Here is a 27,763-nt window from a genome sequence, read left to right as displayed (position 1 = left end):
ACTACAAAGATATGATAAAAGAAAGACAAAGGGTTTTGTGTGCAACCAGAATAGTCTACCAATGAAGCAGAGAATAAATTTAAGAATGACATGGTGATTTAGTAGTCATTAATCTAGTAGGAAAAAAATCAAGCCTGGATGTGAAAAATGTGGGCAAGTTAAAGAGATATTACAAAGAAACTAGCAGAAGAATTTGGCAGCAGTTATTGGGAAGGGCTAAGAACAAGGAATATGAATTGCAGCCTAGGAGAGAATGGCGATGTTGCCAACAATTAAGAGAAAAATAGGAAAGAGTAAAGTAGAAAGGATTTTGTCTTTGCCACTATTAAAGTTGTGCTTAGTGGGAAAAAATAGGATACTAATTATATATAACACAATCTCACTTTTTTTAATTATATAGCGGTGTGCATGCATATGAGGAACTCAAAATAATAACGATCATTTTGTTTAGATAACAGAATTATGGAAGACTGGTTTTTTATACTTGCCAATAGTTTTCAACTAAAAAAATTAATATATATTACAAATTTAAAAATTTACTTGACAGTATGCTTTAACGTTTAAAAAACTTATTTCTCCTGAACCCATACAACAAATCTGGTACTGGGAACAATGTTGGGTTTTCTCCCCACATGCTCAAGTTGTAAGAAATAGAGCAAATTCCTACAATTAGAAAAACTAATTTTATGTGGGAAAATCAGTTTCACGAAAACCACAGAATCTGATGGAAACATGATAGACCTAGCGAGGGTTTTGGTGTCCTTTAAGTTTAAATCACAGTTATACCAATTTCTATAAAACCTTGAGCAAGCTACTTAAGCACTCTCAATTTCTTCATCCGTAAAAACATTACCATCTACTTTGAAAATTTTCTGTGAAAATTAAATAAGATAACACATGTAAAGTGCCTATATCCAATTAGAAAAAGTCATTGCAGTTATTACACAGAACCAACTTTCCAAGCCTTAAATCCTCTTAAGAGTCTAAATTTGACTACTCACAGTGTGGTCCACAGACCAGCAGCATCAGCATCACCCGAAAACTTGTATAAAAATGCAGAACCTCAGGCCCCACCCCAGACTTTCTGAATCAGAATGTGCATTTTCACAAGATCCCCAGGAAAAACAAAGTTTGAGAAGCCCTCTTCAAAACAACATTCAATTAAGGAGTGCCCAACTTGTCTATATATTACCAGCTCCCTGAAGCTGTCTGCTCCATCTCTGCTCCGGAGTTCTTTCTGATGCTGTGTGAAGAGCACCTGGTAGTTTACTCCTAATTCGTCATTCTGAAAGACTTTTAAGAAATTGAGGGGCCGGCCCGGTGGCGCAGCAGTTAAGTGTGCACGTTCCGCTTCAGCGGCCCAGGGTTCGCCAGTTCGGATCCCGGGTGCAGACATGGCACCACTTGGCAAACCATGCTGTGGTAGGCATCTCACATATACAACAGAGGAAGATGAGCATGAATGTTAGTTCAGGGCCAGTCTTCCTCAGCAAAAAGAGGAGGATTGGCGGCAGATGTTAGCTCAGGGCTAATCTTCCTCAAAAAAAAAACAAAAAGAAAAAAAGAAATTGACAGAAAGTCTAATCTACTTCCACTTCCAAAAGACTTTCCAAACCTGAAGAGAGTTCACCCCTCAATTTATCCACTATGACTGAAAAAGAGGATCCTGTGGCACATAACTCTCTTTTAAATCAATGTCTTCAGTAATTTGAGACATTTTGTAAATTATTAAGCTGCACAACTCTATTAACTAGCTATCAGTCTATACTTATGCATGTTGTCAATGGAGGCTCACCACAAACTTGTCAAATGCCTTACTGAAGTGTAGAAACACTGTATCTGTCCCATGCTCCTGAGCCAGCGATCTAGGAGCCCTGACACAGCATGGAGCTGGGAGGCATGGCCACTGCTGAGGAAAAGCATTTGGCTTCTAGCACTCACCGTTAAGGTGGCTCACAAATCATGTCTTTAATAACCCATTCTAGAATCTTAGCCAGCAGAGGCCTCAAGCTAACAGGTCTGCAGACTTTCATTTTGCAACTAATTCCTCTCTTCGATATTTTATACTAATTGTTTACTCTTAGGTATTTTACAATCACAGGTGCCTATTCTTGTCTTTTTTCCCTTCCATGACTACTGACACAACAAAACAGGAAATATAGAAGACAATTGTATATATGAAAACCTGTCAGGCAAAATAGTAATTCAAATTTCCTAAATTAGAGGAATAAAAGGTAGTATGAAGTAGACACGACAAAGGGAAAGAACATGTGCTAGACTCAGCAGTTCACTAAGACTATGACAGAGCTCCTCCACATTTATCTCCTCTGAAGGAATTGCTTAGACTGCATTAAGGAGAACATTCAACTTTCTTTTATTTCTTATACAGTGGGGAATTCCCTCATTTTCTCAACCTAAATTTCCCCTTACCTACATACTGATTCTGGCTCTCCACCCATTCATGCACTGCTTTGTTCTTTTCATTCTCCTCTCTGAACTTTATTTTCATTCTTGTTCATTTGAGCACTGCATTCGATTCCAAACTTCCAGTGGAGAGCCCATATCTGTAGATTTCCCTTTGAATATCACCTAGAATAGTCACATAAACAATTAAGAACTTAATTGCCTTATGATAGGCACATCAATAATGATTAAGAGCCCAGAGAAAGATACGCTTACCACAAATTTAAAATCCATTAAAAATTAAGAACGGAGAAAAGCAGATCAACCTTTTCGGGTAAGAAAGTTGTGTACGAACCAGCACTTTTTACTCTTGGCTGGGAAGGCTTAGAGGAAAAGACCTGAATGTGAAAGGTCTTTAAGATGAAAGAGGAATACACTTAGTGGATGGAGAAAGGAACGTCACTTAAGAAATAAAGTGATAAGCCAAGACCCAGAGCTAAGACAAGGGAGACAATAAACCAAGTGGAAAGTAGAGAATTTTTAACTCTCTGAAGTACAAGGGAGTATTCATAAGCAGGGTGGTTTAGTAGTGGCGATACACTACTCTGTAAAGCAGGCTCTATTCCTGTGAGTTTAGAGGTCTCCACTCAATCTAACTGAATCAAAATCTAGAAAACTGATGTATGTTAACAAAAGGAGCTGCGTATTAAAATGTTCCTCATGACCAGTATCTACTTGCTCAAAGCACCCTAATATCTAATAGGTAGCCCTACAAAGGAAACAAAATTAAAATTAAAAAGTATGATAGCCAGGAAATCAGAAAGTCAAAGAAAGAATAATTCTAGTCACAGGATATGTTCTTAATAAATTATTTCTCTTGATGTCTTTACATTATTTAATTTTCTGGTTTTCTCCAAGCTTCTCACCTCATCCCAATTTTTTCTAGTATAGTATGAGTTTTAAAGCTCTAAGCTGCAAGTCGGGAGAACTCAGATCTAGTTACAGAGTTATCATGTTATCATGACATGAGAAGCTGAAACACTTAGTTTTTCTGGGCCTCAGTTTCATCACTTGCCAGGTCTGAACTACGTAACACGCTCTAAGGCTTTTCCAAATTCTATGTTTCTGCCATATTTATTATATTCTGGATAGAAGATTACTTCCAATAGTATTTCCTGGTCAGCATAAGGCCACCCACAGCAGACATCATGGTACAAGGCATTTTTTCCCACTGAGACCCTGTATAATCACAATCCTTCTCAACTCAGGTCTTCAGGGAGCCACTAATAAATAGGAATTTGTGGACAAGAAGAAAGCTTTTTACCATTCCATGCCTGAGGGTTTATATTTTCATTCAAAATTCAATTTCTTCTTCCTGACTTTCATTTAACCATGCTCAATTCTACTAAATCCTTGACATCTATCTTTTACTTTGGGTCTTTGTTTCTGCAGTCCTAGATCCACATTTTAGGAAAGCACTAGCAGGGCAGTGATTAAGAAGTAGAAAAGGTAATGAAAAAGGCAGATAAATGGAAGAACTTCATCCTAGAGCCCTTTTCCTTTCCTGTATGGCTTTAGGAAAAATAACTTCACCTCTTTGTGCCTTAGCTTCATCATCTGTGAAACAGGAGAACTAGCCACTGACCTGCCCTGCCTCATATGGAAGTTTTGAGAATTAAATGAGACAAAAGATGTCAAACTAGTAATAAAAATCTCAAGCATATAAATATAAGTTATTATAATATAGTACTATAAAAAAAAAAGGTCAAATTTCTAGTCACTTGACTAAAAGAATAACTTGTGCCTTTAAATGGCAATGCAGGATATGGGTTGGCCAGTTGTTTACCAGAGACTAAACCAAGTAGTATTGAAGGCTAACCCTTGTGAAGTAACATTTACTTCAAAGTTATTCTGTCTATGCATTCCTCTAGCTCAACGGGTCTCATCCTTTTTATAATGTAAAATATACATGTAGTGATTACCATTTGTTCCTATGATGTATATCTGTCTATAAATTATATACATCTGTTATCTTTCTAACATTATTTACCTTGTAATTCTTCATGAAAATAGAAATTTTAAGGTCTAAAAATATATATAAGCTATGAAACTGTCTCTTCAAACACCAAGTTTTATAACGCAAACATAATCTAGAAGACAAATAAAGGCAGAGCTGCTCTGATTAAAGTGGTAATGAGGGACCAGACACGTGGAGGTCCGTGATGACACTCCTATGGTTCCAGTAAGCACAAACTGAAACCACTAATCTTGAGATCAGACATTTCCTTAGCTTGAAGGTAAAAATGTTATAAGATTCAACTGAATACTCGAGCTTATATTTAACTGCATTGTAACGGTAGAGACAGAGTTAAGGATACTGATGACTACACGATAAAGTGTACCCACGGGCTTCCATGGAAGAAAATTCTCTCAGGCCTCAGCACCAAAACATGTTATACTCCTAACAACTACTATGTGTTCTTCATGGACTGTCAATCTTGTTTCTTTTGAGATCATATAGTATACAATGCTAAGCTTACCTATTTGCTAAAGCTTGACAGTAAAACTTTTGCTCCATCTCAGCAACCAGAGAGGGACTTTATTATATGCATCCCTGTGCATTTTTACCTCCTTGATTAATTTTGAATCTCTACTCCTTTTAAGCGTCATCTTGATTTCCTGTTTTTTCTATCCTATTCTATTATAAAAATTATGATAAACTCCTCAAATCTTTCTGGAATCAGCTAAGACACAAATGATAAAACTCAACACTCAAATTTGCCACTTGGCACTGTCAGCTTCCCATTCCTCTTTAGTAACTAATTCACTAATTCCATCAGTCCCCAATATCTAACAATCTAGCCGTGGCATTATCACTTACATGTGTTTCCTATTCTTCATTCCTGTGCCGTTACCTCTCACCTGGACTTGTATAATAGGTCTTCCCACAGCCAGTCGATTTTACATGTTCCTCACAATTAATTAATCCTTCTTAATCAGTATCAACACACACCATACATTTGTCTTCTCAAACACCTTTTAAAGGTGTCCCCTACCTATGGAAAAGACTAAACTCCTTAGTCTGGCATTCAAAGCTTGCCACATTCTGATACCAATCAACAGTTTGGTCTGTATTTCCTACAATCAAGTTTCTCTCTAAACACTTTAAACTATTTGGCCATATGCCTCATCCTTGCCTCCACGTCCCTGATCAAGCTGTTGCTCTTACTTGCAGTGTTCCCTACCTAACCTTTCTGCCACCCTCCCCCTAAATTTCTACAGTGTCAAATATTACCTATCCTTGAAGACAGAGCTCAAATAGCATTATTTTTCACTAGCTTACAACCCCCAAATTGAAAATTCTCTTACCCACCTGATTCCCAAAGTAGTAGATCTGTAACTCTTTCCACATATTTATCTCTATCATTCTCTCATTTTCATCTCCTACCACTCTGTCTCCGTTTCTGTCTGTGTATGAGACTCTCTATTTATATATGTAAACATATATCATTCTTCTACACCAATGACTCTGAAGCCTTTTTTTAACCACAAAATCCATTTTTCATATAAAATGCTGTAAAAAAGCCCAATAAATAAAATGGATTTTTTTTTTCTTTCTGCTTTTTCTCCCCAAATCCCCCCAGTACATAGTTGTATACTTTAGTTGTGGGTCCTTCTAGTTGCGGCACTTGGGTCGCTGCCTCAGCATGGCCTAATGAGGGGTGCCATGTCCGCGCCCAGGATCCTAACCAGCGAAACCCTGGGCCGCCACAGCGGAATGGGCAAACTTAACCACTCAACCACGGGGCCGGCGCCAAAATGGATTTTTAAAGTAGCCTCTCTGGCTGCAAGGAAGAAGGGTTAAGAAGACAGCTAGAACCTCACACTCTCTCCTGAGCAGTCCTCCAGACATCTTAACAATGTACAGTACACTACACTACACACTCTATGAAGACAAGTATACATACTAGTTTATTTATCCGTCTCCCATGTAGGGCGGTAACATTGTATAAAATCAGATATTCCTGGGATCAAAACATAGCTCTGTTGCTTATAAACTGTATTCTCTATGCAAATCCTTAATGTCTCTAAACCTAAATTCTCACATAAGACGGAAATGGTAAAATGTCTCTCATGTGATGAACACGTGATATAAGAGATAAGACACATAAAAGTCATACTTCATAGCATTGATAGCACAGGTACAAAAGAATTTCTATTCCTTCTCTCTTCCCCTTTCTTTCCACATCATCTAGCCAAATGTCTGACATATATAGGAATTCAATGAAAATTTATTGAATGAATGAGTGGATGGACAGATGAACAAATGAACAACAATTATCTAAACAAAAAATAAAAAGACTTAGTAAAGGGATTTGATAACAGGTACAGAAAAAAGACATGCTAAAGAAATAGTCTATAAGAAAAAAGGGAAAATACTTTAAAAATAATTTTTATGGCTGGAAAAGAAAAAAGATAGTTCTTTATATATTTAAAAACTGGAGTCATTTTCAGTAAAAATTTACTACCAAAGAAAGAAACTAAGACAAAAGAATTATTTAGACACATCGTTTTAAGGTTTATTTGTGAATAATACGATATCTGGTTAATATCTAAACTCAGCTTATATTCAACAGCTTAGAAATAAGAGTTATAGTAAATTAAACTATAGTGAACAATTATTGTGCTTTTTAAAATGAACTTTATTTCACTGATTTATGTAGGACTGTTATAAACGGTGTTCTGATTTTCTTTTTAAAATGTGTGTTCCCTTGTTTCTCAAGTTACAAATGTAAAGTTCTGCAATTGTATTTAAAATCTTTTGGGGGTAGATGTGCACAAAAGAAATACCTCAACACAAATCACCATGACACATAATGAACCCAAAAGGAATAGGCATATATCATTAAAGTCAAGACATTAAGTTTGATAAAAACAAAATCTGACCTTTAATATTTTTTAAAATTGGTTAATAAACATAAAATGCAGAGAGGCTTACATTCCACATATTTTTAAACTCTTCTGGTATCCTTGGGGTCTGTCTAGAAAAGCAAAGGAGTATGTACATGGTAGAGATGAAAAATTCAAATGAAAGAAAATCCTCTGGGACTGTCCTTTAAATAGAGGGCTGAAATCCAAGTGGTTTATTTTTCTGTATTCACAAAACAAACTTCATGCACTGGATGAAAATCAGTAAATGAAAAGTAATAGCACAAAAAAATTAGTGACCCTATTAGAACAATATGTCTTGAAGTAATGGTAAACTACAAGTCAAGATTAGGTCTTATTCTTTAAAGTTATTTATAGTCCTAAAAACGAGAAAAACAGAACAGAAATTAGATTATAAATATCTCTTACAAAAACTTCACTCAATCAGAGCAACAAGGTTAAGCAATGATTTGCCAAATTTTGACTCCTAAAGATGACTATAACAGAATGCTTTTCATTTGACTTCATGAAAAATGTCGTCTCTTCCTTCTCATTACCTATTTGAAGGCTAAAGTCAATATATTATGAAATGAAACTATCAAAAATTTATTAGTATCCCAAAAACAGATGTATATTTTATTTGAACACTATGTGTCTATCAGTAAATACTTTTGTATACAGTATGATTAGAGTTTTTAAAAAATAATAAATCCCTAAATACCGAAATAATGAAACAAAATGTCAATATGGTTATCTCTGAATGATGAGATTACTTCCTTCTTTTGTTCTTCTAAAGATTCCAATATCTCTCAAAGGTGTTACTTTTACAATCAGAAAAGGTTATTTTAAAGTTACATACAAATAAATATGCATGCATGCAACTATATATTTGCATATGTATGTGTGTATCTCCCTAAATGACCTACTCACATCTAATTTATACAAACAGAAAGCAGGACCCTGGTGTAAAAATGAGAAAAGGTAAAATAGGAAGGTAACTTATGTTCTTTAATAATTAAGAAAATATATTCAAATCTCCCTAATGTAACATAGCAGTTAAAAGTCTGGCTGTGGAGTCAGAAAGATTTGATGAAATCCCACCCCTACCACTTAACAGATGGGTAAATTTGGAAGAGTTATTTAATTTCTTTAATCTTCGATTTCTTCATCTAAAATCTGTGAATAATAATATCCAACTAACAGGGCTATTAAATGAAATAACATATGGAAAGATATTAGAGCACAGTGCCTATTTAGTGATGGTAGTAATATTCCCTCTTCCTATAACTCTTTGTGTAACCAAAACTCCTACCTATCCTTCATGTTTCAGCTTAAATCAACTTCCTTAGAGAGGCTTTCCCTAAATTAAGTTCCCGCATTCCACTATTTCATAGTACCTTGTACACTTTCCTTCACAGCCCTTATGACAATTTATAATTATTTATTTATGCAAATGTACCCACAGCACATAGCATACTACATGCACTTAGTAAATTATGAATGAATGAGTTTATGAATAAAGATGTTTATAATCTTTCCACTGATACCATAAAATTTTATCTCTATATAATCAGCGTGATCCTGATTACAAGTTATTGACTGTAATGCAAATGAGTATCTAAATTTGAATTTAGTATTTCTGGGGACACATGCACTAGGGGAAAAGAACATTACTAGTATTTCGGTGTACCTCTACATATTTAAAGTCACAATGATAGAATCATAGTAATTCTCTACATTTGTCCCTCAACCTTCCATTAAAGAGTACACAAAACATAAGGAATAAGAAAAACGTTAAGTTTCTTTCTTGGCTTTCAGTTTACCTACTGAGTTTTCTTTTGATCACTATTTGCTACAACTGTGATTAAATCAGCTGTTCACTGCTAAATCAGGGGAACAGTGCTAGATAACATTAGTGCACTGGCTCTCAAACTGTGGTCCCTAGGCTATCAGTATCACTTGGGAATTTTCTAGAAATGCAAATTATGGGGCTCACTCTAGATTTATTGAATCAGAAAGCCTGGAGGTGAGACCCCGGAGTCTTACGGTTTAGCAAGATTCTAAGGTAATTTTAATGCACACTAAACTTTGAGAACCATCACATTAGAGGATTTATTCTTTACAAGTAATAGGTTGTTTCATTGGTTTTCACCAATTTGCCAGTCTTTATATTTCATCATCAAAATTCTAATATTGCAGTAAACCTCTAAAATACTCTAAAGTCTGACAAATAGGACATCTGTCAATAATATAAGACAGGCAACCAAAGACCAATGGATTGCTTAAGCATTCAATATTGTTCTAAACACATGTGCTACACAATCATTTCATGTTGTCACTGTTCTCTTTTATTAGAAATTAACTCCTTCTACCTCTCCTTCTAAATAAAAAGACATTGTTTCAGAAACACTAATTTCAAGTAGAACTGGAAGGTGACTCAAAAATACAACTACTGTTTTCAAAAGTTTTATAAGTCACAGGAGAAAGAAAACGATGTGGGCCAAAAATGTAATTAAAAGTAGTTTTACCACTCTCTGTAAAGATATACACAATTAAGTAAAAGGTTCAAGTGGGTTCTAGATTAATCTCTATTTTAGAAATATAATTCATTAACAAAATGATAATAAACTGCCACAACAAAACTGTAAACATGGCTTAATGATAGGAAATGTGCTAACAGTGTAACAAATCAGTAGGTCAAACGTGAAAAAAGCATACAATCATTTCAAGATTATCTTTTTTGGCATTTGATAAAATTCAAATCCCTTTCATTTTCTTTTTTAAATCCAAGAATATAAAACTACTTCCTCAAAGCGATCTGAACTATTTTAAACCAAAGCCAACATCATACTTACTAATGGATACGAAAAGCATTTCCATTACAATAAGGAATAGAGGTCTGTGATCCTCACTCATAGTTATTAATCTTCTGCAAGTTCTGATTTAAAAGAGAAACAACCATTATTTGTGGATAATACAATTCTCTACTTAGAAAGCTCAGGAAAATCAACTAAAAAATTAAGTAGATTAAATTTTTAAAATTTTAAATTTTTTTAAAAGTAGTGTTACCACTCTATGCAAAGATACACACAATTATGTTAAAGGTTCAAGCGCACAAGATCACAAACTGCAAAAATACAGTTTACTATAAAAACAACAGAACTGTTGAGAAATGAGAAATAATAGTGGTATTTCTAATAGAACTAGAATGTAAGCTCCGTGAGATTTGGGAGTTTTTTTGTTTTATTCGCTGCTATATCCCCAGAGCCTCAAAGAGTGCCTAGCACACAGTAGGTACTCAACAGGCATTTGCTGAATGAATAAATGAAAAGCATTAGCATACGATAATACTTTAGACCAAACACAGTCTGCCAACAGGTGACAGTCTACAAACCGTTGACTGCAAGTCCACAGGGAGATAAGGACCAGGATGCGAATCGACTGCATCACCATGCACACCGTGCAATTCAGCTGTTATCACAGGAAAACTACCTCAATGAAGGAAGCAGGGGATTGGTTTATAATCTGCCTCAAGCTACTTATCTCGTAAAAGACCAGTGACAAACAGTTCACACACTGGCTACGCTGCTGGGTGGCGCTACTTTAGACTAAACGTGGGGAGCTGAAATGAGATGGAAAAAAACTAACTTCAAACCAAACAAGAATTTGTAAAAATAACGTCTGGTTGCTGAAATGTGGTTGTAATTAGGTCACTGTGTCTTTTAAAGGAAACTTACGAAACACATGAAAGCAACAAAAAATTCTAAGGATAAGCTCTTTTTGTCAGCTGAGTGTCAGGTTCTAATCAGGAAATGTGGACATTTCTAGTAGTGTCTAAATGAATGAAGTCTTTATACTTTCAGCAATGATAATAGATGATCACAGAAATTAAGGCACATGAAGAAGTGATGCTCTGAATTAAAATAAACACTTCAAGTAGATAGCTCACTCATCACTTTGAAGTGAGGTCAATATTGTAGTATCACCTCAAATATAAAAGTAAAGCAGAACTGAGTCAGTGCTGGTAGTTTAAAAAATGAGGAATAAGGGAGAAATAGTCGAATTAACACTAATTTATAGCACAGAGGCTCTGGAAAGTGAACTGGGCTGATATTCAGAAGAGTAGGTATATAGTCCTGAACCCAAAACTAACCCACTACACATCCCAGGACAACCCTCCTCATCCCTCTGCTCTTCAGTTTCTTCAGGAGTAAATAAAAACATTGCCCCAAACAACTTCTCAAGACTCACAGATTTTCCATTCAGTCTAAGTAATTGATACTACCCAAAATCCTTTGTTTCTGAATGAAGGCAGGCAGGCAGTCCTACAAAAACATGCTGAGTTTCAGTTTTATCTATAAACTTATAAACTGAAACCAGTTAAAAACGTATAGATGTTTATAGAGCGATTTGCACTGGAGACCTACCTATCTCTTACATAAATGATTTACTTACAGAATCTGATTCAATCCAAACAAGACACCTGAGAGATGGGTACTGTTACTAAAATTTTATAAATAATAAAGATCTCACAGTAACATAAAAAAAGAGAATTAATGGGATCCACTCATATTTGTGTGACTCCACCAGACCAGCCTTCCTTCTACAAACCAGACACTACATATATATTACAATTTCCTAAGGAAGGAACAGAGGTTTCAAGTAAATCAGAGACACTCTACATACAGAATGTTACACCTAAAAATGATTTCCATGCATCTAAGATGAAGAAGAAACTAAAGTTAATGTAGCAGGAAAATAAGGGGAATGTAAAACTTCAGTTTTAAAATTAATAAGGAAGCAAAATAAATACCTGATACATGATATAAAAATGCTGAAAACCTTAAAAAATCACAGAATGATCAAAATAAAGCAGTAATTTGAATTTCTAACACTGATATAACACAGAAGATAGATTGTCCATGCCCCTATTTCCTACCTCTTTTATTTTGAAAACTTCTGACCTTTTCTCAACTTTAACAACTCCCATGGAAACTGTCCTCCTACTATGAACACAACTTCCTATTCATTCTATTAAATTCAACAATTACGAAGCACCTAACAGGTGCCAGGTACTGTAAAACAGGAAAATTAAAACAATCTGTACTCGTGAAGCTTACAGTGGAGAACAGGGCTAGACAAGAAAATAGACCCCTGTGATAACACAAAATAAGGACTTTCATGAGAGTGTAGTGCAAGGTGCGGAGGCCAAAGAGAGGCAGGTGGCTGGACTGGATGGGCCAGGGAAGTGTCCCTGGAGGATAAGATGTCCAAGCTGATACTTCTATTTTCTGTTGCGTGTTCTATTCCTCCAGCTCTCTTAATTATTCCTTCTATTTCACTTGACTATAAACTTCATTGAAATCTCCAAATCCTTCTGCTTCTCCTGTTTTTCTACAAATTGATCAACTCCTTCATACTTTCTATCCCATCCCTCCCCACCAGCCGAGGCTCAGTGATCAGAACCTCTAACACTTCAGATTTCAGTATTCTTCCGCTACATCAGCCCTTCAAATCCCTACATCAATCCAAGCGTCTTCCTTTCCCAGTCCTGTGCCCGGCAGCTGAGCACTGCTATCGAAAATTCTACAGCCTTGCTGTCAGAGCCCTTATAAACGCTGACCAAGCTCAGTTGAGACCTTGACAACTTAGGCTACGCTAAGCATATTCCTACTTAGCTCTCTCTCCTAACTCCATTGTTGCCATTACACACCTTCACCGTTCTCCTAAAGCTTGCCTACCTGCCATCCTTGTCAACTCTAGTCATTGGCTTTGCCTACTTCTTCAAAATGGTATGAATGATAATTAGGCATAGCTGAAAGTTTTACTTCAGACATTTTTTACGGGTAAAAAAAAATTTGTGTACATTGAACTAACACAGTAACCTAACTAAAATTCCTAACACTGTTTCATTGAGAAAATATTCAGTCCCAAACAAAAGACTTAAAAATAAACTTTGACCTGCTACCTGAAAATTTCAGCTATTTAAAATGCAGCCAAAAACAAGAGCTAAGAAGTAAGTAAACTCAACTCTCAAAACTCATATTAAGTTTATGCACCAAAGATCAAATCATTTTTCTCAGAAGAGAAAGTGTGTCAGGCTTTCCTAGCTCGTGAACTCTTATTTTAGGTACGAATCTAGTAAATTTGATTACTAGTCTATGGTAGACTGGAAGCAGCATCCACCAAGCAGGGGCAGGGGGTGAAACATTGCCAGAGCATGGCACAAGGAGAGTAACAAAATTAGCAGCTGCAAGGAGAGAGAAACATAAAAACACTGCAAAAAAAAATAAATTCAAACAATATAGCAAAGTAGGACTATTTACCACAGGAGTAGAGTACACTTCGTGCCTCTAAGGTGCCCTAAGGGCATCACTATAGTACAAGTGGATTGCAACACCTGATATTTACAATGAAATTTCAGTTTAAAAAAAAGATTAAATTGTACCTAGTAACCTGTCTATATATAGCCTTAAATGTGCATAATCTACTGTAGAAATATTTTCATTAAAATGGTCAAAATAAGATCCATTTGATCACTCAGATTAGCTCATGTATTTATAAAATGAAGAATATATTTATTCTCTATGATTTATACTGCATAGACACCGTTGTATATAATTCCATTAGTCAGAATACTGTTTTACATATCTATAAAAAAATTAAACTAGTCTTTCATTTCCAATCACACTCACCATTCAAAAATAAGACATCTGCAAGATTTAAAATGGAAGGGATAGTTTGGCTGATTTTTACATACTGCAGGCACAGCACAATTCTACATTGAAGCAAGAGAAACAAATATTAAAGAGACCTGAGACGCTCTCCAGAGTCTCTAGTCACACTCTAGTTGACCAGCTCACTCATTAGTCAGTTTCCATCCAGTGTTGATTCAAGAAAACTTTCTCTAAATGTAAAATTATTTCATTAATCAACTTTAAAAGTAAAATGAATTGCACAGACCAAAGTCTGAAATCTGAGTATACAGCAAAAAAGCATAAAAAGAAAAGAAAAATGAAACTGCTCAAAATTTGCACTCAGAATTTGTTTTGGAACTTGATAAAATGATCCCTAAAAATTCATCTGGAAGAATAAAAATAGGAAAAGAGACAAGAAATATTTTAAAAAGAAAAGTTATGCGGATGACCTTGAACTATAATACCAAATATTAAAACATATTAAGAAGCTATAATAACTAAAGTAATGCAGTACTGGCAAAGGAATAGGCAATTCAGGGTAACAAAGCAGAAAACTCAAAAATAATTTATTATCTGATAAAGGTAGCATTTCAATTCTGAGGGAAAAAGGAGGGCTTATATAATTTGTGGTGGTGAGACCACTGGCAAACCAATTTAAAACAAAACTGTTTTAACTTAGAACCCTCCCTGAAACCATGCAACAAAATAATGGATTAAATATGAAATTGTAGAAACTAAAAGCTTGAAATATAAGAAGTACATGACAATATGTACAGAAGTTGAGGGTAGGACTTTCCATCATAGGCAGAAGCGATGAAGAAGAGTAAGACTGATGTGACTACATTAAAAATGAAAACTAGGGGTTGGCCCAGTGGCGTAGCAGTTAAGTTTGCACACTCTGCTTCCACCACCCAGGGTTCGCCAGTTCAGATTCTGGGCAGAGACTTACACCCTACTTAGCAAGCCATGTTGTGGCAGGCGTCCTACATATAAAACAGAGGAAGATGGGCACAGATGTTAGCTCAAGGCCAATCTTCCTCAGCAGAAACAGGAGGCTTGGCGGCAGATGTTAGCTCAAGGCCAATCTTCCTCCAAAAAAAAAAAAAAGAAAAAGAAAACTTGCATATTAAAAAGCAATCACTATAAACATGCCCTAGGGAAACCAAAAGACAGGGGCGAGATTAAGGATCAACAAATACAATCAACAAAGGGTCAATGCCTTTAGTACAAAATCTCTTAGTAATCTATAGGAAAAAATAAGAACTCAGTAAAATTGTGCTAAGAATATGAACATACATCCACAAATGAAGAAATATAAATGGCCAAAACATTTTCAAACTCAGTAGTCAAAGAAAAGCTGTAAAACAGCACAATGTTTCTACTGTTAAATGTCAGAGAGAGATGGAGAGGGGTGCTCTCATAACTGCTGAAAGAAATGTAAATCAGTCGAACTTTCCTGAAGGAAAAATTAGGAAGGTACTATCAAAGAGCTTTTAGACTCAAAATTCTTCTTCTAAGACTTTAATATAAGGTAACAGGTATCAAGATTTCATTACATCACTTTTATTAACAAGAGTAGAAAAACTAGAAATAACCAAATGGTTGAATATCAGGGGATTAATAACAATAGACATCCATACAATGAAATAATTGTCTCATAATATAGAAAATTGTTCACAGTAAATTAAATGGGGGAAAAAAGGGCAGGGTATCAAAAAAAGCAGAGCAATGGCTAAAAATTACTAAGAACTTAAAAAAATTAAGTCAGACATATACACACACCCCACAAAGTATATAAGGGATTACAAATAACATTTATTTTCTTCTTTTTGCATATCTGCTTGAAGATCTTATTACCTCTTCTGACTTCAGTAACTCATTTACAAGTTGCCTCAGTTTCCTTGAATAATAAAAGGCCCCTTTGTGTTTATTTAGGCTCCAGAGTTCACCAAACAGTAACTTAACTACAAAATGCTAGAAAGACACACAGACATACACACTCTCTCCCTTGCGCCTGTGGATGCTGCTATGCACACATCTCCAGATGCATTTTCTTTGAATTTTTTTAAAGTACAAAAGAATGCCTACAGCATAGTACTCCATTTGTAAAAAGGAAAATATAAGAATATATTCATATGTGTATATATGTGGATAAAGAAACTCTGGAAGAATGTACAAGGAAGAACACAACTTGTTACTCAAAGGAAAGACACCAGCTAACAGGGAAGGAGAACATTTTGTAAAACTCTATTTTTAAATGTGTAAATATATTACTAATTAAAAACTAACAATCAATTCTATTGCGATTATATATTTAAAATATATATAAATAAAAGTATTTATATATAAATAATATATTATATATATATATATGCGCCACATTACTCAATATTGGCAAGTCATACATATACTATTGGTGGGATTATAACTCATTAAAGCCTTCATGGAATATCATCAAAAACCTTAAAGGAATTAGTTCTAATGAAATATCCAGGCACATGCTCAAAGATATATATAGAGACAAGCGGAAGGATGGAAGGAGGGGAGAAGAGGAGAAGGAGAGGTGGAGAAATAGATCTATAGCTAAATATAAAGGAAGTTCATCACAATCCTATATGTAACACTGAAGAATTAGAAACAACCTAATGTATTTAACAAGACTGCTTAAAAACATCATAATGGAATACAAACTACCACCACTATAAAAATAAATGCCACATATTTATCAATGTGGAAAGGGCTTATGATAGTATACAATAACTAAAAACCCAAGTTATACAATAGCAGTTATAATATGGGATTTGGTATTTATTTTTTATATGCATTGGAAAGATAAACACCAAAGCATTAACAGTGTTTTAATTCAGTCAGTTTAAAGTGTTCTTTACGATCTTTCAGTATTTTCCGTTTTTCCTTTCAGAAAATAACATGAACTGCTTCTATAAGGAAATATAAAAGACATATCATTTTGAATAAAATGTTAATGACAATTCCCCTACCCATAACATTTCCATGATTTACGTTTTGGCAGGGGTGGAGGAGCAGGGTATTTTGTTTTTAACATATAAAATCCACCAATACAAAAGTGAACTAAGATCATCTGGCTCCAAATTTGCAATCATTTCCACTATATCATGCTACCTTAAACACTCTCTTATATGTGGTATTATTGCTCTTTATATTAATTTAGCCTTTAAAATACTCATATTTTATTATGAAGTTTTATTGTATATTAAAAACAAACATTATCTCTGTTCACATCCTTCTGAAGTATTAGAGATATACAAAGCACACTGTTCAACCCAAATGCTGGGCTGGAAGAGGCAGACTGAAAAAAGCAATCAGTGTTTGACTTAGAAATGGGTTGTACTCCAACTCTGACTGTTTGGAAGTAACTCTACATAAAAAGAATGTTATTTTTGTTGTAGAAATAAGTATTAATTGATTTCCAGGCCAGCTCAAAAAGTTTAATTTAATCCATAATTGGCAGAAACATATTACTAGTATATTGTTATTCCTAATAAATACCATAATCAACCTAAACAGGAATAGGGAGAATGTCACAAAAGGCTAGTAACACTCTACCAGCCACGACAAAAACTGGTCCTAACATGGTTCTTTCTAGACAGAGAAACCTACAAAAAGTGAAGGAGGAAGCAAGCTGTCAAACATAACAGATTAAGGATTAGTTCTTACTACTCTTCCCTAGAAAAGTGGTTTGTGAAATCTATTTATTCTGTCCTAGGAAAACACGTATGCCAGTTCAAAAACCTAATGAACACAGGATTTTTTAAAAAGGCATATGGTGTTTTACTTAAGATTAAAAAAACGTTTATGCAGAGATGTCAAAAAATATATATTCGCAAAAGGTGGCACACGCATTAACATATATGCTAACATATTAAACACGTCACAAAATAAGTCAATTCCCATGTTTCTGGATGTAATGTAAAACTGCCTATCAGTCTCATATCTAGAGAGATTTACAACTGTGCCTTGGGCAACGTAAAAATGGTCATGGATCCTTAAACTAAACAAATAGTCAAAATGAAAAAGATTCATTCCTCTATATTAAGAATCTAATTTTCTTTTATAAAATTTTACCTTTTTAATTTCAGGAGTTGTTTACATTCTATATCAACAGAATTTATTGTAAGAAGGCAATCAACACATAATCATAGATACCAAATTTTCATTTCCTACCCAAAATTACTCACCACTTTCTGATATATTTTCAGTATTGAAGAATCCATTTTTATCCAGTACGTTTTTTAAAAATTAATTTTGAACTTGGTACATTTAAAAATGACAAGTTTTCAAAATCTCAGCATATTAAAAATAAAAATAATGAATTGACAAAATACTACGTAACATATGCTAACTTCAGAGCTGCCAGAAATTACGCAAATTTAGCTACATGAAAATGAGCACCAAAAACTCACAATATTACATATTCAGTTACACACAATGGCATGACAATCAAGTGCAACACAATACATTCAGAGCTACAGTCACAAAATTTTCAGAAAGACTAAGTATAAATATATTATGTCAATTCACAAAAGAACGTTTTTAAGAAACTAACACACTTCAGTATTATCCAGACTTTCCACAAAATACAACATGAATGTAACAGTAAACTTCCCAATCAAATCTGACCTGCCAAAGTAACCAAAAATTAACATCCCCAAATCTTTAAAGAATTCCGGGACAATGCCAATCCAAAAAAACAGAGAAAGAAGTAAAAAGAAAATAAATGACAATGTTAAAAGTAAACATAAAATCAACAAATCACATAACACATAAAATGTACTTTTCCCAATTTCAATAAAAATATAATAAAAGCAACCCAGAAAAGAAACATTCTATGTATATTTTATATTTTCCATAGTTATTCTGTGTTGTCCCATACGGCACCTACTTGCTACATGTGGTTATTTAAATTTAATTAAAATAAAATTTAAAATTCAGTTGCTCAGTGGCTAGCTCACTGAACGCACTCAGGAGGCACGTGCGGTTAGTGGCTGTCCTACTGAAGAGCGCAGAAGCAGAAACTTCCCTCACTGCACAAAGTTCTACTGGACGGCATGCTATAAAGTAGGCAAGCCATTTTCTTCTCTATAATAATAAAACGTCTTTCCATAAAACTGCAAACACTTCCCCTTGCACTTGAAACATTTTTATAACTCAATATATTGATGATTATTTTTCAAAAAGATGACAATCACAACTAACAGGACAGTGCTTATTAGGTGCTTTGATTTAGTATCTCATTTAATCTCCATAAAACCCTATGAGGTAGACACAAGTCCACAATCCCTTATCTGAAAGATGTATTTGAGAATTCAGAGGCCTTCAGATTCTAGAAAGTTAATACTGTACATGAACCACACGCTCAGAATGCCCTCAGCGGGGTCTGGGGAAGCACTCAGGAACACAGAGGAACGGCTGAATATTAACACTGAAGATAAGTGAACTGTTTATCAGTTAGGTCCTGCTTCTGCATGAAATTCATTCAGGACAGCTATTTCCAATCTCCAGTGTGATAATCTGCAAGTATACTGCAATTTCAGAATGACAGATCCATGAACTTTTACCTATTCTTCCCCACATAACTACGAATTTTCATCACAGAACTACGAAAATGACTCCATCTCCCTGAATTTTAAGAATTCATTTCTAAGCTGGAGCAAAATGTTTTTTCCTTCTGGTAATTATATACATAATATCCTAAAAGGAAAGGCCTAGTTATTTTCTTTTCATGAGAGAATTAATACAGCTATTTAAGTACAAATTCAAAATTGTATTTTGCCACATTTATAAAATGACACATTTTTTTCAATGCAGGCATCTAATTCAGTTGGATCTGGCAACTTAAACACTTCCTTATTTCCTTTCTGAAAGGAAAACATGTATGACCAACTTTCAGTTACACAGTGCTTTCATGTTCTCAATCAGCTGTTACACGTTTCTCTCACTTTCCCCAAAGACTGTGACCAATTTTATATTATCATTTGAAAGTCTTCCTCACGATTGTTAAATTTATAACCAGTATATATCTTAAAATATTCCAAATAGATACATGTCACAAAAAGTACATGGATAAATTTATCCACATATTTTAGTGTGATTTAAACACTAGGAATTAAAATCAAATATTAATAGTGATAAAATATAAAAGTATGATATTTAAATATTCAATAGCAAAGTGGCCAGGTTGATATCCAAAATTATGAAATATCACAAATATGAGCATCCAATAAGGACTATGTATTTCTACAAAAAATTATACTTTCTCCTGGTTACTGATACGGCCTTGCTTAAAAAGATTTGGTGGTTAGCAATAGGAAATTGAAATAAACGCTACAATAATATGAAAATAACAACTTGATCCAATACTTCTGATAAAAATTAGACCTCATTACTAATAACAGTAATTAACTGAACAATTATTCAGCTTTCACATTATTACTTCATTATAGCACACCTGTCACACATAACCTGGCAAAAGCTCCTTTGTAAACTAAATTTTATAAATCGACCTAAGTTTGATTGACTGAAACATAGTTTAGCATAATTTGTCCAGAGCATGGACTCTGGAGTTACAGTTCCTGGCTTAAATCCAGGTTTTGAAACTTACTATAATGGCAATTTTTGGTGAGTTACTAACCTTTGTGTCTCAATTTCTTCATCTATAAAAAGGGACTAAAAGTATCTATCTTATAGGGTTATAGGAGCATTAAATGAAACAGTCTATGGAAGCAATCAGGGGAGTGCCTGGTACTCAGGACCTCTCCACAAGCATTCGCCATCATCACTGGGATTATTAGAGCATCTCTGAAGTTGTAATATATTAACGTTAGCACTCTTTACCTTTAAGAATTTCGATTTCCTCCAGTTTCCTGAAAAACTTAAATGCACTACGGAAACAATATTTGGAGGAATCCTATGTCAGTTTAATAAACATCTATTACTAATTCATATATTTACATCTTAGGTCTCTTTAAAGTCAGATTAAGGTGAAGATAAAACTGGGAACATGTTCTTCCACAGCTCCTAACTTCATAATGCTAAATAACAGCCAAACATCACCATTTCACACACACAGCTACACCCTAGTCTAGTGCAGCAATGGATAAATGGTTGCTGCTATTTATCCCAAAAAGTCCCAAGAGAAGAAGCAAATCTTACTGAGATATTAATTCAGTTTTGGACATACTAAGTTTGACAAGTTCAATACTTCATGGATATTCCAGGCAGCAGTCAGAAGTACAGACCTTAAGTTAGGAAGCTCACCCTCAGAAGTTCACCACCACTCCCTCTTTTACTACCATGGAATTTATCATATCCTATTACATGACAATTATTTGTCTCCATAACCCTTCTCTACTGCTAGGCTATCTTAAAGGCATTTAGGTCCTGCCATATAAGAACTCAATAAATATAAATTTTAAAAAATGCAAAACTTGCATTAAAGGAGTTAATTTTATTGTACACAAAGAAACTAATTTTAAAAAACTTTCTCCAGGGCCAGCCTGGTGGCATAGTGGTTAAGATCACACACTGTGCTTTGGTGGCACGGAGTTCACAGGTTCGGATCCCAGGCACAGACCTATGCACCTCTCATCAAGCCATGCTGTGGCAGCAACCCATATACAAAAAATAGAAGACTGGCAACAGATGTTAGCTCAGGGCCAATCTTCCTCACCCAAAAAAAAAAAATTCAATCTGTGAATTTTAAATAAGGATGAAATTTTCATTTGGAATAATTCTTAGAAAATGTGAGTAAACCTGAAAAGAGCACAATGTGACATGGCAAAAAATACATAAATGAGTAAAATATGGAAGAGAGAGCCCAATGAAGACCCCTTGAAGTGCACTGAAATTAATTAAAATTCTCAAGAAGTTCGTTAAAATGTCTGCAATGTGGATTAAAAAGATCTCACTTTCTAATTTACAGGCTACCTGAGTTCAATAACTTAAAAGTCAAAAGCCTCTGGACCCTTCCAGCACGTTATTCAAAGAGGTGTGATAAGAGCATATGGCAAATGTGCTCAGTTACATGCACTAGGTAAGGGAAAGCTGCAGTCGTCCCCAGTCCACTGGTAACTGTTTGGCAGCTAATCCTTCAGTTTAAAACATGTAGAAGCACTTCCTAAAGAATGCTTCACTGGTACTGTTTACCACCCAAACTTAAAACATGGTCAATTCTGTCAAGGCTCCAACAGTAGACCAGAGTGGCTGCCAGTTCTACATTTAGAGCAGATCATGACAACTTCCTCTGAGCTTGACAGCTAGATACCTTTCAATGAAACCATTCCCTGGAAACGACACTACGGTATTGTTGCTTATTTAGAGAGCAGGGAGCCAAGAGAAAACCACCTTCTTAGTGATGAATGGGTGGGGAGAAATAGTAGCAGTAGAGGATTAAAAAAGAGCAGTACAATACAAATAGGCTTAGAAGAACTGTGAACCTGCCCTCAAAAAAAAGTAGGGATTCACAGAATGAAATTCCTATAACGCAAAATAAACACAAAGAGTTAAGTGTGTACTTTCTCATTCGAAATCATATAAGCAAGGATCAAATGTATATTGATTCTAATTTTACATAATCAAAAACCTAAAAACCTTATATCGATAGAAAATATTGCTAAATTAAAAAGGATTCCCCCAATTTGGGCCCTATGTTCTTGTTCTATAAAGCAATTCATAAGGGGAAAAAATATCTTCAGACTATAAATGATGAATGTAACTATTAGGTCTCTCTCTGAGGTCTAAAATAGAAGAAAAATGTCCATTTCTTCCAAAGCTGTAGCCAACAATAACTTTTGCATTCTGAATCCAACTTAAGCACATTAGTTGGGAAGACTTTTGCAAAAGTATTTAATAAGAAAGTGCTGAATTTAGCTTTTATTTTTTTCCCAGTTTTCTTAAGTGGCCTGCAGTCTATCAAATGCACTAAATAGAACCTCTCCAAAGTATAAATGACAAAAGGAAATACAGCTTTCTTCTTCTAGAAAGCTGTTTCTACAGATCAGAGATCATCAAACTTTTTCTGTAAAGGGCCATATAGTATGCATTTTCAGCTTTACAGGCCATATGGTCTCTGTCACAAATACTCAATTCTGCCACATAGCATGAAACCAGCACTAGATAATAGATAAATGATGAGTGTGGCTGTGGTCCAATAAAAGCTTATTTTCAGAAACAGGCAGCCAGTCTGTGTGTCATACCTACCAACAAATACACTGTCTTAATAAATACTACCAAATTTGAAATAGGATGTCTGGGATTTGCTTTAAAATATTTCACAAAAAAAACACTGGAGAATAAGGAGAAAGGTTAAATAACCGGCAAAACACAATTATTGTTAAAGCCAGATGATGGATGCCTGGGGTTCATTACACTAGTCTCTATAATTTTATGAGTTTGAAATTTTCAAAATTAAAAGTTTTTAAAAATACAAGGTACATCGATGAACCAGCTCTAAAGGAAAATGAATTTCCTCACTTTACTATAAACTTTCTAAAACACATTTAATATTTTTAAACATAATTAATATAACACAAAAGATTCTTAATATAAAGCTAGTGAACAATTAAAAAACTAATATACAAAAGTTTATAGAAGCATAAAGCCTTAAAATTTTCCATAATTTAAAATATAAGCTTACCTCACACAACTCCTAAATTAATACATTTAATTTATTCTCATCTTATCTAACAAAACATGTTACCAATTCCGGGTTTTAAGACAATTATTTCTATAGGGCATATATTATTTATGTTAACATATAATAGGTTTATTATTTTCCAAATGGATTAATAAGTTTTTTATTTCTCAGTTTTAAACTCTAAACAATAAATATTAATAGATACAACCCACATAAACAAATGCTGTTTAAGGTCTTCAATAATTAAAAGTATAAAGGGATCCTGAGACCTAAAAGCTTAAAAGCCTATGACATAAACGCTTTCAGTGTTGTTGTTAAAGGATGTTCACCAAGCAACTATCAGATATATGCTCAAATTTTTCCTTTGAACAATAATCATCATACAGTGGAGTAATCCACTGTGAAGGCTATCAACATACACCCACAAGAGGAAGACACTTAAACCTTCAACAGAAACTTTTCTTTTTTTTTCCCTGAGGAAGATTTGCCCTGAGCTAACATCTGTGCCAGTCTTCCTCTATTTCATATGTGGGTTGCAGCCACAGCATGTCTGACGAGTGGTGTAGGTCCACACCCAGGATGTGAATCAGCAAACCTGGGCAACTAAAGCAGAGCATGCCGAACTTAACCACTAAGACATGGGCCGGCCCCAGAAACAATCTTTTAAAATTGCCAAGTATATCAAGAATAATGTATCCATAGGGAAACAAGAGCTCTATGGTGTTGTCACCATTATGCAGACAACTGTCTCCTGAACCAATAACAAAGAAAAATGTGCCAGCAAACATTTCTAATAAACAGGCTACCTCCCATCAGATCAAGATATGCAGTCTCACTCAATGCAAGAAGCCAGAAGTCAAGCTGAAAAGAGCCTTAGGAAAATCATAATGAGTGCGGATGATTTTTTAAATGTTCCAAGTTTTTCCTCAACGTTCTCAAATACAGTGATTTCAAATATTATCAAACAAAATTTATTTAAATAAGGGTCATAGAATTATCATGACATTTGAGAACTTCTCTGTGAAAACATTTCAATTATCCAAGAACATAAGGAATTGCAAAATTTTCCAAATCTAAAACTAAAATAGTAAGAATCCATAACACAGATTTGGTCAGATAATAATTAGAGCAAAAATGTTTATATAATTGTTCATTCTTTAATAAAGATGAACCAATACTTATTTTTCAAATACAGTACCACTGTAGCATTTTTAACCAATTTTGCTCTTTCCGCATATGGTTCTTTAAAATGTTATCAGATTATTTCATATTTATTTGATTAAGCACAAATTTCCAAGTTGTTTTATAAATTTTTTTATTTCTATTATCTTTTATGAATACGAAAACATAAAACAGTAATAAATGAGATGCAGAGACATACTTACATCATAATCTGTAATTCTGATGCAAAGCTTATAGACTTCCCAACACTTCTTCCAGAACTTGAAGCGGCAGCAGACATTGGGCTGGCTGCAGTATTATTCATCTAAATAAAAAAGAGAAACAAAAAGAAATGTACTTAACTACAAATAAATGCATAGAAAACAGAAACAATTATAAATTACTTCAAAAAGTGTAGAAAATTTTAAATTTCTGATTTGTTTTATGTAAATCTGATTTGTTCGTACCTAATGTTCTTTATTAAAATGAAATAGTAAGGTGGAAAAAAACTGCTTAATCCAATATGTTATGAAAAAATTACTCACTGGAGTGATAACTACTTCAGTACACATTGTGTAAGAAGTAACAGAAGAAAAATACTCATTAAAGTATTTTAATAGAGCTTAGTGGTGTTCAAAATGTGTTCCAGGGAGCCCTAAGGTTCACTGGAAATATCTCAGGGAGCTCCCAGTGGCCCCCAAGCTTACACCCACCTCCAGTTCCGTCCAGAACACCAGAACAACAATACTTTTTCTATTTTATATAGTAGGGTTTCAAGTAAGATTTCATTTAAAGGAAGAGTTGCACAGCTGTAAGATACAAAATTAGAAAACCACAGCATAATCTAATTCTCATTTGAACCAAAGCCTAAAATACAAATAATACAAATCAAGCCAGTTAGTAGAAAAGAAGTAAGCATTGTGATATTTTATAATCTTATGGCTAAGTAACTCATCAATTTAAAATGTGACTTTTTCCCAGTAAAATTAAGCTGATGCATTATGGGAAAACTAGACGCCAATCCTAACATGTCATTTTATTTAACGCATGTGGCAGCCCCATCAACAAGAATTAGTGAAAATAACATTAAAATAAAATAGTGAAAGTAGACAAAAAGCCTCAACTATTACACAGTAAGTGTCCAATAAATGTTAGCTATTATTTTATGTTTATATAAACTTTACAATACCATAATGTTCCTTAACATAAAAATACTTTGCAGATTCTAAAGAAGAATTAACAAATTTAGAACATATGATAAAATAAAGCAGTACTGAGAAGTTAGAGTAAATTAATTAGGAGGTGTCAGGAGTCAGACTGCCTTGGTTTGAATCTCAACTCTGCTACTTCACCAGGACTTTGAGCAAGTTAGGTAACCTCTTTGTGCTTCAGTTTCCTCATCGGTAAAATGCGAATGATAACCCCATCCTCTCAGGGTTGTGGTGAGCGTGAAATGAACTAATATGTACAGAGCATCTAGAACAGTTCTGAGCATACAGTAAACACACCATGTTAGCTATTATAAACAGAAAGACCTTAAGAATTCTCCCTTTCTTAATCTGTTAAAAGCTTCTACGAAAAATTTAGATTACCCTTACTTCACAATCACAAGTTTAAGAAACTTGCATACTTTCTCTACAAGACCTCAATACAGTTCAACAAATATTAAGTAGTTTCCTTATACAGTTAGTGCCGTTTTACTACTGACATCTCTACTGCTACTAGTCACCTTAGCTCAAAACCTCAGTCATTACCCTGGACTCCTCCTGCACTCTATAATTTGCAAGAAGCCAAATAAATTCTACTTTGTTTACGTTCTTACATCCCCCCCTTCTTGTTACCCACATCGCTGCCCAATTTATCTTCTTAATGCAGCCTCTAATCTGACCACTCCTGTGGGTAATGGTGGCTAAAACTGATAAAGGAAACCTGAACCAGAGTCATTCACCAAGGGCTGAGGTGGAAGGCTGGGCCCCATGAAAAGGCTGAAAAAAAAAAAACTACTACAAACCACTGCCTGAGATAGGCCATATATGAAGTTTTTGAGAAGGCAGAGGACAGAGATTGAAGACAAGCAGCACGCTGGCTGACTGGCTAGATCTAGAATATCCCAGTATCCTTCTGTGGCAAGACCAACTATCTGCCAACATAAGCCCTGGTCTAGTCTGAGGGCCTAAAGGGCCAGGCCAAAACCACTAGAAAGAAAATACAAGAGCAGAGAAAGAGAAGGGAAAAAGTCTCACTCGAATTGAGCCTGAAAACCAAAATTCTAAAACACATTAAGAAGCTAATGCTATAAAAGACCATCACTTTTTTGTTTGTTTGTTTGTTTTGAGGAAGATTAGCTCTGAGCTAACATCTGCTGCCAATCCTCAGCTTTTTTTTTTTTTTTTTTTGCTGAGGAAGACTGGCCCTGAGCTAACATCTGTGCCCATCTTCCTCTACTTTATATGTGGGATGCCTGCCACAGCATGGCTTGCCAAGCGGTGCCATGTCTGCACCCAGGATCCAAACCAGCGAGCCCCAGGCTGCCAAAGCGGAATGTGCAAACCTAACCACTGTGCCACCAGGCTGGCCCCGACCATCACTTTTTTGAAGCCTAAATTCGTCCTCTTTTTTTCACAAAGACTTTTGGAATAAGTATGTTTCTCTACAAATAATATAGGAAAAGCAGCAGCACCATTTGGAACTTAGGTTAAAGAAAATAATCACATCACCAGTCCAGGATTAGGGCAAAATAAACTGGAAACCGACTTCCAGGAACAGTCCTGCAGAATGAGGACAAAGTGATAAAAGAAGAACCTGGCTTTCTCAAGGACCTTAGAAAATGGTTCCCTCGTTGTCCCAACAGAAGAATGACAGAGATATGATATCCTGGAGAAAATGCTGATCTCTAAGG

General features: G+C 34.8%; 2 protein-coding genes across 13 annotated transcripts in view; one reads left to right on the top strand and one right to left on the bottom strand.

The window, feature by feature from the left end:
• The window catches only part of RUNX2 (RUNX family transcription factor 2), a 315,890-nt gene that overhangs the window by 13,250 nt on the left and 274,877 nt on the right, over nt 1-27,763 (top strand). The gene's annotated exons all lie outside the window — the stretch shown is intronic.
• The window catches only part of SUPT3H (SPT3 homolog, SAGA and STAGA complex component), a 467,896-nt gene that overhangs the window by 429,237 nt on the left and 10,896 nt on the right, over nt 1-27,763 (bottom strand). For all 7 annotated transcript variants that reach the window (XM_044776797.2, XM_070514825.1, XM_070514824.1 and 4 more), the window contains exon 2: nt 25,089-25,189. In XM_044776797.2, coding sequence (XP_044632732.1) covers nt 25,089-25,189 — 101 coding nt within the window. The remainder of the gene's footprint in view (nt 1-25,088; nt 25,190-27,763) is intronic.

Source organism: Equus asinus, chromosome 8, assembly GCF_041296235.1.
Source record: "Equus asinus isolate D_3611 breed Donkey chromosome 8, EquAss-T2T_v2, whole genome shotgun sequence".
Taxonomy (NCBI): Eukaryota; Metazoa; Chordata; class Mammalia; order Perissodactyla; family Equidae; genus Equus; species Equus asinus.
Note: the sequence above shows the minus strand (reverse complement) of the source record. Positions and strands in the feature narration are given on the sequence as shown.